The following is an 11,738-nucleotide window of genomic DNA, read 5'->3' on the forward strand; positions in this document are numbered from 1 at the left end:
AAGGTGTAGATATTTTTTTTTTACTACCAAACATATATAAACATTTTTTTCATCATCTAGATAATGTTAAAAACTTTAAACTGTGGTAGTAAAAGTTACAGATTATAGGATAGTTTTTTGAATATCAAATGAAAAGTCCAAAGTATGTTATAATGAATAGAATGGTTGCTAAAATCTGGAAATCTGTATCAATCACTGTAGTATGTAAAAGGAAACTCTGTTAAATTTAATATCATTAAATGTCTTCTAATGTCTGGCTCTTTCCTGGAAGAATTTCCTCCAATAACATAGCAGCTGTGCATGCTTAAGGATGCAGAATTCAAATCAATAACTTCTCATTTGATCTTTTTTATTATAATTATTTTATGTATCATTCTACTAAGGAGCAAAGCCCCATTAATATTGAATAAAGCAAAGGGAATAACTTCCAATACTGTCTGATCCTAAAAGTTTTCTGGAGTTATTTTGAAATATACAGATGCCTGTGACCTCTCTTGAAAAGCTCTATTTCATTGACTGATTTATTGATTATTTGATTGGGTGGAAGATTGGCATGAGTAATCATTTTTATTATATATTTTTTAAATGCAACAGAAAGGACTGTAGTTTTGACCTGCACCTTTCACTGCACTGTGGTATAAACTTGCCATACCAAAAACCAAACCCGTTGCCTCTTGCCATGAAGTCAACTGACTCATAGCGACCCTTTAGGATGGAGTAGAACTGCCCAATAATGTTTCCAAGCTGTAATTTTTACGGGAGCAGGTTGCCACATCTTTTTCCTGATGTGGGTTCCATTGCCTTTCGGTTAGCAGCCCAGCACTTAACCACTGCATAACCAGGACTGTTTCATTTGCCAAAGAATTTTAAAAATATGTATTTGCACCTTGGAGACAGGATATTCTAGAATGAGGGAAAACATAGTAGTATCACTTAAATCAACATCATTCTGTACTTTGTCACTTTATTCAAGCTAGGACCAAAACTTACACCCATGTTTTTTTTTTTTTTTCCTCCAGGGCTGTTTTCTTCCCCAATGTGCACAGATAACTGTCCAACCTCTTTCAGAAATGCATTTCTCATCTAGTTATCTATTTATGACAATGAGTTCAAAAGTCTTAAGTACAATTGTGAGTAAAGAAACTGGATGAAATGTGATGTTCTTTCCTTCTTAATATTAGTGGCCAGGATGTTGTGGAGGGTTGTTCTTTGTGATAAAGAATGTTTAGCAGCATCCAGGGTCTCTACCAATAGCCAGTATCTAGTACTAGGTGCCCATAACTCCCTTTCCCAGTTGTGACAACCAAAAATCTTTGTGAAAATTGCCAGATATTCCCTGTGGAACAAAATTGCCCTGAGAACCACTGCCTTAATCTATAAAGAATTTAGGCCTCACTCCAGCTTTGTTCTTACAGTTTCTTATCTGAAATTCTCAAATTATCCCCTTTTTACCTCAGTCTTCTCTACGTCACCCCCATCTTTTACTCTTTCTTTTCAGATCCAGAAATGCATCCTTTTATTAAAAATATTATTTTGTCATGGACTGAATTACGTCTCCCAAAAAGCGTGCATATCATTTTGGCTGGGCCATGATTCTCAGTATTCTGTGGTTGTCCTCCATTTTGTGATTGCAATTTTATGTTAAAGAGGATTAGGGTGGGATTTTAACACCCTTAACAGATGATACCCAGATCCAATGTAAAGGGAGTTTCCCTGGAGTGTGGCCTGCACAGCTCCAGAGATAAAAGGAAAGAGAAGCTAGCAGAGAGGAGGGATGTCGTGCCACCAGGAGCATGACACATCCTTTGAACCTGGGGTCCCTGCACCTGAAAAGCTCCTCGATCAGGGGAAGACTAATGAGAAGGACCTTCCTCCAGAGCTGACAAGGGAGAGAAAGCCTTCCCCTGGAACTGATGCCCTGAATTTGAACTTGTAGCCTACTAGACTTTGAAAACATTAATTTCTCTTTGTTAAAGCCATCCACTTGTGGTATTTCTGTTCTAGCAGCACTAGATGACTGAGACATTATCTGTTTTCCTCTATACTGTTCATTCTATCATTTACAGTCTCTTAAGGTTCTGTTCTCCATAAATTTATCCCTTTCTTAATTTTAAACTGAGATTCTACTACTCATTTACATCTTTCCCTCGGTCTATAAAACTACTTAATTCTAATAACGTTTCAGTAAAAATGTTAAGCCTCTTCAAGAAATGTTATTTTCCTACTTGTATCCCTAGTGACTAATTCCAGACTTAGGCATAGAGAAGGTTGCCAGTAAATATTTGTCATTTTAAAAGTGAATCTGTGATCCTCACCTGTCCCCTTTATTAAACTCTGAAAGAGAAGCTTCTCCCTAAAACACAACTTAGATCACATCTTCAAAAATACAATATGACTTCTCTCACATACATTATTTAAAAAATATTACCTCAAAGACAAAGGTGGCAATAACTTCTTAAACCAATAATCTCTTCTCAGTTGTCTTAACTACTTGAGCTTATGTGTGCCATACGGCAACACTGACCAATATCTTATTTTTGAAATAATTTTCTTCTCTTTCAAAGCAGTATCATGAACCTCCATTAGAACTTCTTTTGAGTTCACTTTTCTTCTTCACTTTCCTTTACTCTGCCATTCATTTCTTTACCTTTCATTTCACCCCTCCCCCCTACCCATCTCCAAATTTCTCTAATCAGATATCTGCTTTACTCTTTGTTTCATTGATTACCTTCATTTTGTGGCTTGAGTTACTAGCTTTGGACAGATAGCTGCCATCTATCTTTACTAATTTCACTTTCCTACTCTATTACCAGATGCACGATTTTACCAGCATACTCAACATCAACACATAGGTTTAAGTCCTAGTTTCACATAAGCACGTAGGTTTACAACTCATTTCACACATTATAGTTCAGCATTGAATCCATGAGTTTTATTCCTCCAACAAATCTACTGTTTCTTTCACTGTGATAGACATTTATTTTGTTAGATGTACCCTAAAGTACCTGTTGTTCTTAGTTGCCGTTGAGTCAGTTCCAATTTAGGACAACTCAATGTGTTGCAGAGCAGAACTGCTTCATAGAGTTTTCTTCATTATAATCTTAACAGAAGAAGATCTCCAGGCCTTTTCTTCCCCAGTACTACTGGGTGAGTTCGAATTGCCAACCTTTAGGTTAGCTGTCAAGTACAAACTGTTTGCACCACCCAGGGACCTTCTCAAGATTCTAGTAGGCTCTTAATAAACATTTCTTAAAACAGACCATGGGGGTGAATAATTAGTCATGAACTCATGTGTAAAGAGGCATGGTCATTTGAATTTTTAGCATCTTTAAAGCAAAAGATGTTAACATACTGATTAGCTGATGTCCTATATACCATTGTAGCCAGAAAAATTGGTATGAAAGCTAGAAAGCTTTATGCAAATCACTGCATAAACAAGCCTCTAACAAATATTATCAAAGACAACCTAATTTCTCCCCACTTACCCTAATTCAGCTGAGTAAATTTTCAGTGCTGATGATTCAGCCAAGAACAATCCTGAAGATGAAAGGATATTTATTTTCTAAAATAAGAGATTGTTATTCTTCATTATGTCTGAACCACGCAGCAATTTTCCTGGACTACTCCCACTTCTGCCCACTTGTCACAGTGAACCTTCCTGCCTGTCCAAAGAGGCTCTTCTGATTCTCACCTCTCCCAGTTCAGAGGCCCAGATAATAATGCTCCTGTCTCCCTCCTTGAAGAATTCAAGGAGACGCAGCTGTGATGTGAATCATAACTAATTAGTTTTCCCTTAAGAGCAATGATGAAATTTTTGAGCAATGATAAAATACCTGGGAACTCTGAGTATCTCAAAACCAATTAGTATATCTTGATGATTACCCAGAAATACAGAAACAAGCAAAGCAAAACAAAAAATTCTCCTCGAAAGTAAGCTATCAGTTTCCACAGTTAGCTGCTTCATTTAACTTTGAATAGCCATTACTGTTACCCTTATTATAAATGATGCTAATATGAATGAAAATAACTATGATGATTTTAATTATTTTGTGTTTTATTAGCCATAACACTTTTTTTATATACATAATATCTCATTGATTCTTAAATATTTTTGGTAGATGGTATTCCTTTTTTATCTGGATGAAAACTGAGTGTCATAGGAATTATGGGCCAAGCCCAGTGCGAACAAGTAATAAACAGTACAGATGAAACACATGAGTCTTTATCCTCTAACTCCATTCCTTATTTTTTAATTGAACCTATCATCTTTTTTTATCATCTTATTAATGATCTGAAGTCTTGAAAGACATTTTATTGACAAAGTTATTTAGAATTTCTGCATAGAGCAGCATATTTGGCAGTGAATGCTCCTAGCAGCAATCTCCCAAATAGATCAGAGGAGAAGAAAATGCCATGGATAAAAAAAAAAAGTAACACAGAAATACCAGTGGTAATTTGATAGTTTTAGAATCAGAGTATAGAATTTAGAAATGTTGCCTCTTCTATTCATAAAATCCTATACAATATAATCCGATAAAACTACACTGCCATTTAATAGACACGATTTTTCTAAAAAATGTCCACTAGTTTCTTTTGCTGGAGAGGTTACTCTATAGGGACATTAGAACCTCAGGCCTGAAGTGATCTTAAAGAACAATCATCAATGAGATATAAAAATTCCAGTGTTCTTATGGTTGAATAAAAGAGCTTCTTTTCCCAGTCTTCTCTCAGAAATAAATGCAAAATTGATGAGAACAAAAAGTAAAATAATCTAAGATACATTTGAAAACCAGAATTGCCAAAACTTAATTCTTGGAAGTAGTGAAGATCAAAGAGGGGAGCTTGAGATGTGTATGTCTATCACTACTGAACTCAAAAATAACAGAAAAAGACCTCTTTGGTGTATAAAGTCAACTGGCTCTTATTACAGCAACAGGAATAGGGAATGAAGGCTGCCAATGTAAATTTTCTTGGATCTCTGTATGGTGTCTAGGAAAGCAGAACTAGGAATTATGGCAGTCTGCTGTTGAAAGAGTGGACAGGAGACTTTTCCTTACAGGTGACTTACAGCAGAAAAGTTCAGTTGGTTGGGCTGAAGTAAAGGCCAAAATAACCCCCATACACATTTAACCTGGGTCACAAGCAATATTTTTGCTGACCTAGAACAAGGACTTGCCTCCTCTCCAACAGGAGTCTTCTACAAATAGTTGATCTAGGAAAAAAAAAAAAAAGAAAAGAAATTCATTGACAACAAATAATGAAAACTGAACCAGACTTTTTAAAATTTTTTTGTTGTTTTTAATACTGTTGTGGTTGCTGTTAGGCACCATTGAGTCAGTTACAAATCATTGCAACCCTATGCAGAATAGAAAGAAACACTTCTAGGTCCTGTGCCATCCTTACAATTATTGCTTTGCTTGAGCTGACTGTTGTAGCCACCGTGCCAATCCATCTTTTTTTTTTTTAAATAATTTTTGTTGTGCTTTAAGTGAAAGTTTACAAATCAAGTCAGCCTGTCACATATAAACTTATATACACCTTACTACATACTCCCATTTACTCTCCCCCTAATGAGTCAGCCCTCTCCCTCCTTCCAGTCTCTCCTTTCGTGACCATTTTGCCAGTTTCTAACCCTCTCTACCCTCCTATCTCCCCTCCAGACAGGAGATGCCAACACAGTCTCAAGTGTCCACCTGATACAAGTAGCTCACTCTTCTTCAGCATCTCTCTCCAGCCCATTGTCCAGTCCCTTCCATGTCTGAAGAGTTGTCTTTGGGAATGGTTCCTGTCCTGGGCCAACAGAAGGTTTGGGGACCATGACCGCTGGGATTCTTCTAGTCTCAGGCAGACCATTAAGTCTGGTCTTTTTACGAGAATTTGGGGTCTGCATCCCACTGTTCTCCTGCTCCCTCAGGGGTTCTCTGTTGTGCTCCCTGGCAGGGCACTCATCAGTTGTGGCTGTGCACCGTCTAGTTCTTCTGGTCTCAGGATGATGTAAGTCTCTAGATCATGTGGCCCTTTCTATCTCTTGGGCTCATAGTTGTCATGTGACCTTGGTGTTCTTCATTCTCCTTTGATCCAGGTTGGTTGAGACCAATTGATGCATCTTAGATGGCCGCTTGTTACCATTTAAGACACCAGACGCCACACTTCAAAGTGGGATGCAGAATGTTTTCTTAATAGAATTTATTTTGCCAATTGTCTTAGAAGTCCCCTTAAGCCATAGTTCCCAAACCCCCACCCTTGCTCCGCTGAACCAGACTTTTATGATATAAAGATCTACTACTATAGGGTTGCTGTGGGTTGGAACCAACTCAATGGCACTTAACAACAATTGAAAATATAAAGAGCCCTAGTACAGGGTCGCTATGAGTTGTAATCAACTTAGCAGCAACGTTTTTGTTTTTGTTTTGTGGCACAATGGTTAAGCGCTTTGCTGCTAACACACGAGCTTAGCAGCTCCATGGAAAAAGGACCTGGGGACCTGCTGTCATAAAGATTTCAGCCTAGGAAACGCTATGAGGAAGTTCTACCATGCATATAGGGTGGCTATGAGTTGGAATTGACTCAGCAGCACAAGATAACAACAACTGGAAATACACAAAACTCTGAAAGATAAAACCAAGAAAGTAATAGGAAAATAAATGGTAGATGAGGAACATTCATCACAAAACTATTGCCACACAGGAAGCAAACATACTGTCATTTATTTTTAAAAGGTCAACATTAAAAAGGTGACTGACACAATGAAACTAGACATAAAGCATAAATCTGAAAATATATGGCAAAATAGTAAGTGAGTATGAACGATGAGCTGGTAGAACTCAGGCTATAAAGAGGAGGAAAAATTAAAAACTGAAGAAATAAAAATTAAAGTTATAGAAACAAAAGGAGAATAAACACAGTTGAAATATTGGAAGAAGTAGAATAGTTAAAATTGAGAAAAAATAAGTAAGGTATAAAATCAAATAGTGAAAGGTGTTTTAGAAAATATGAAAGAAGACATAAATCTACAGACTGAAAATTTTTCACTTTGTTTCAGGTTAAAAAAAAGTACACAAAGTGGTTAAAACATTGGTAATGTTACTGGACTTCAAAGATAATCAGCTGGTCAATTGGACAAAATGACAATATGTAAAGATAAAAGTCAGGCTGGTTCCAGACTTCTCTGCAACAATGATGACAACTATATAGTAAGATGTGTGAGCTAATAATTTTATACCCCGAAATACCCTAACTGAAGCAAAAAGGGGGCAATAGCATCAACAACAATACAGCAGAAGTAGTAAGAATAACATCAGCAAGATAATGGAATGTAAAATTAATCTACAGAAATCCATGTACTTCGTATATATAAACGATAACCTTAAAGACAGTTCTGGAACTTGATATAAAAAGGTTTTCTTTTTGTGATCACAAGAATCGTGTTCCTCTTTGAGTAGTTATCTGAGACAGAGGAAGATACCCTAGGAAAAAAGTTCCATGCCTCAGAATCATTGTTAAGATGATTGATAATTGGAACCCTTGGTGTTCTTGGTTAATAACTGGTTTTTCTGCTGCTGTCTTCAAGCTGGAGATATCCCTTTGTGGACATATTCCTAGGATTGGGTAGGGCAAAGGTGTTGTATCTTAAAATAGAGTGCTTTAAGAACAGCTTTTTGCCTCATTGAATATATGACAATGACAGAAAGAACAACGAAAGTAGAAGATTAGAGTTAAATTGATCATTTTTAATATTATTTGGGAAACAGATGTGTATAATCCAAAAGAATCAGTGCATCAGTGTAAGTTATTTTTAATGTTGGCACTCCATTTGTAATTTCATGTCAAACATGGGTTTTGTACACATGTTAGCATGTATTAATTATTCAATAAATGCATTGAATTTTATTTTATTTTTATTGTATTTTCTCTGATTATATTCTTTTGCTTAGGTGATGATTACAAAATAAGTTTTCAAGTTGGAAATTGCTGGGGAAAAAACATCAGTGTGGTGTTGTGTCCATGAAATGCTTTTCTTTTCCAATCAGCCTTTTCATGGCCCCCTTGAACTCTTTATTCCTTAGTGTGTAGATGAATGGGTTCAAGCTGGGGGTAACGATGGAATAAAAGATACTGAGAAGTTTGCCCTCATCCTGATTTGGACTGTTTCCTGGTTGTATGTACATGTAGATTAGAGTCCCATAGAAGATGGATACCACAATGAGATGGGAGGAACAAGTCCCAAATGCTTTTTGTCTCCCTGTTGCAGATTTGATCTTGAGTACAGCTACAGCAATGAAGCCATATGAGACCAGAATGAGAAGAAGAGGAACAAGAACTATAATGAGGCACATGGAAAATGTGGTTATCTCCATGGCTGTGGTGTCCACACATGCAATCTTAATCATTGCAGACATTTCACAAAAAAAGTGGTCTAGGTTGTGGTTTCCACATCGCGGAAGGCTCATGGCATAGGGGGAAAGGATCATGCAGTTAATAACACCAACTAACCAGGCCATGGCCACCAATCCCTGGCAAAGCTGTGAGTTCATTATAGCCATATGGTGCAGAGGCTTGCAGACAGCATTGAACCTGTCATAAGACATCACAGCTAGAAGAATGCATTCAACTGAGCACAGTACCATATCAGTGAAAAGTTGAAAGGCACAACCACCAAAGGTTATTCTCTTGTTTTTACCCCAGATATTGACCAACATCTGTGGGACTATATTTGTGGTGTAACAGAGATCTAAGGCTGCCAAATTTCTAAGGAAGAAATACATGGGAGTTTGGAGATGGTCATCCAGGAAAGACAGCAGGATGATGGCCATATTTCCCATCAAGGCAATGGTGTAGAAGAAAAAGACAACCCCAGAGATAATCATCTCCATCTGAGGGTGCCCAGTGAATCCAAGGAGTATAAATCCATTGAAGTAGCTCTTGTTGATCATTCTTTTTTTTTTTTTCTTGCCTTAATAGCAATTCTGAGGATGGAAAAATTAACATATTAGAATGCACAGTGCGTACATTCACAAGCTTTAATGCCAGACTAAAATCAAGCACTGCATTCAAGGTATGGGTATCATTTTTTACTATCTAATATATAAACATTTTTAGTGGTCTATATAACATACAAAATTCAAGCTATGATAGCAAGAATGATAGATTATTGGATAGCTTTTCAAATAGCAAATGAAATCTTCAAATGCTGGTTATAACAGAAGGAATGATTGCTAAAACCTAGAAATCTGTATCAATCACAAGATTATATAAAAAAGAACTTTGTAAAATCTAATGTCATTAACTGTCTTCTAACATGACTGGTTCTTTCCTGGAAGAATTTTCTCTGCATGCCAAAGAATGCAGAATTGAAACCAATAACTTCTCATTCGATCCTTTTTACTATAATTATTTTTGTGCAGCATTCCACTAAAAAGCAAAGTCACATTAATATTGAATAAAATAAAGGGAACAACTTCCAATACTGACTGATCATAAAATTTTCCTGGAGTTATTTTCATACATAGAAATTTCTGTGACCTCTCTTGAAAAATTCTCTTTTATTTATTTATTGGTTGATTGCGTGGGAGATAGAAGTGAGTAACCATTCTTATTATCTTACATGCCACAGGAAGGTAGACAGCAAGTTTGATTTGCTCCTCTCATCACGTTATGGTATACATTTGCCATGCTTTAAAAATAGGTATTTACAACCTTGGAGACAAGGTGTCTTAGAATGAGGGAAAACAGAAAATCAACATCATTCTCTACTTTGTAACTCAATCTTAGCTAGCACCAACATTTACACCAAGAATTTTCTCCTGGGCCCATTCCCTTCACCATAGTGCTAATCTCTTTGTTGAGATAATTTCCCAGCTGATTTATCAGAAATACTTCTCCCTTCTATGTGTATTTATGATGATAATGAACTCAGAAGTCTTAAATACAATGATGAATAAAGAAACTGGGTGGCATTTGACATATTTCCTTCTCAACACTGAAGGTTAGTTGAAGAGTATAAGGTGTCTGTAACAAAAATATCTTGCCTCTGGGTTCATAAGTGGAGCCTAGGTTTAATACCCACCGCCCTGCTGGTTTCTTTTTCTCCCAATTCAGGATTTTTCAACCTTGGTAGTATTGACATTTAAACCAGATAATTTTTGTTGTGGAGGGCTTTCTGTATATTATATGATGTTTAACACCATCTCTGGTATCTACCAGTAGGCAATACCCTTTAACACCTCTCCCCACTTGTGACAGCCAAAATGTTTCCAGAAATTCACAAATGTCTCCTATGGGGCAAAATTATCTCAATTAAGAACCACTGCTTAACCTATAAACAACCTAGACCTAACTACAGCTCTCCTCTTATAATTTCTTATCTGAAATTTTTAAATTATCTCCTTTTTAATGCCTATCTTTGCATTTTTTTCTGAGATCCATGAAAGTATCTCTTTCATTGCAAATATTATTTGACTTCTTCTGTATTGTTAATTTTATCATTTACTGTCTCTTAAAGTCTTATTCTCCATAATTTTATTCCTTCCTTATTTTTACACTGAGGTTGTACTAGTCATTTATATCATTCTCTCAGTCTATAAAACTGTTCAATTCTATAACATTGCAATCAAAGTGCTAAACCTTTTCAAGCTATGTTATTTTCGTGCTTATTTCCTAGTAACTAGTCCCAGGTTTAGGTATAAAGTTGCCAGTATATATTTGTCATTTAAAAGTGCATCTGTATAAAATAGCCACCAGAAAATAAAACTACAGACCAAGTTCCCTAATGAATAGAGTTGCAACAATCCTCAGCAAAATACCAGAAAACCAAATCCAACAGCATATGAAAATAATTATATATCATGGCCAAGTGAGCTTTATTCCAGGGATGCTAGGGGTCAACATTAGAAAACAAACCACTGTAAAACACCACATTAAGAGTCCAAAGGAAAAGAATCACATTGTCATATCAATCAATGCAGAAAAGGCATTTGATAAAATCTAACACCATTTTATGATAAAAATACTCAACTAGCTAGGAAAAGAAGAGAAATTCCCCATATGATTAAGGGCATTTACAAAAAACAGGCAGCCAACATTATACTCAAGGGAGAAAATTTAAGAGCTTTTCCCTTAAGATCAGAAACAAGACAAGGATGACCACTCTCATGATTACTACTCAAAATTGTAGTGGAAATTGTAGCTAAAGCAATAAACCAAGAAAAAGAAATAAAAGATAGTCAAATAAAAGAAAGTAAAAAGTAGAACTATCCATATTTGCAGATGACATGTTCCTGTATGTAAAAAATCCCAATGAAACCACAAGACAGCTTATAGAGCTAATAGAGGAATTAATCAATGTTGCAGAGTACAAGGTCAACACATGAAATCAGTTGAATTTGTATATACCAGCAATGAGCAATTTTGAAATGAAATTAATAAAACAATTCCATTTAAAATGGCATCTAAAAGAATAAAATATCTAAGAATAAATTTAACCAGAGATGTGAACAACTTATATAATGAAAATTACAAAATGTTACTGAAAGGGATTAAGGAAACCTAAATAAATGGAAAAACATCCCATGCTCATAGATTGGAAGACGTGATATTGTTAATATGTCAATATTACCCTAAGCAATCTATGGATTCAACACAATCCCTATCAAATGTGACCAAAATATGACCTTAAGTATATCGTATCTGAATTTAGAGACCATCTCAAGAGTAGACTTGGCACATTGAACATTAATTAC

General features: G+C 35.9%; 1 protein-coding gene across 1 annotated transcript; it reads right to left on the minus strand.

The window, feature by feature from the left end:
• Nucleotides 1-7,985: 7,985 nt before the first annotated feature.
• LOC135232807 (olfactory receptor 2W1-like) lies at nt 7,986-8,933 on the minus strand. Its single transcript, XM_064293987.1, has one exon. The coding sequence runs from the start codon at nt 8,931-8,933 to the stop codon at nt 7,986-7,988; it is 948 nt and encodes a 315-aa protein (XP_064150057.1).
• Nucleotides 8,934-11,738: the final 2,805 nt, after the last annotated feature.

This window comes from Loxodonta africana, chromosome 1, assembly GCF_030014295.1.
Source record: "Loxodonta africana isolate mLoxAfr1 chromosome 1, mLoxAfr1.hap2, whole genome shotgun sequence".
NCBI lineage: Eukaryota > Metazoa > Chordata > Mammalia > Proboscidea > Elephantidae > Loxodonta > Loxodonta africana.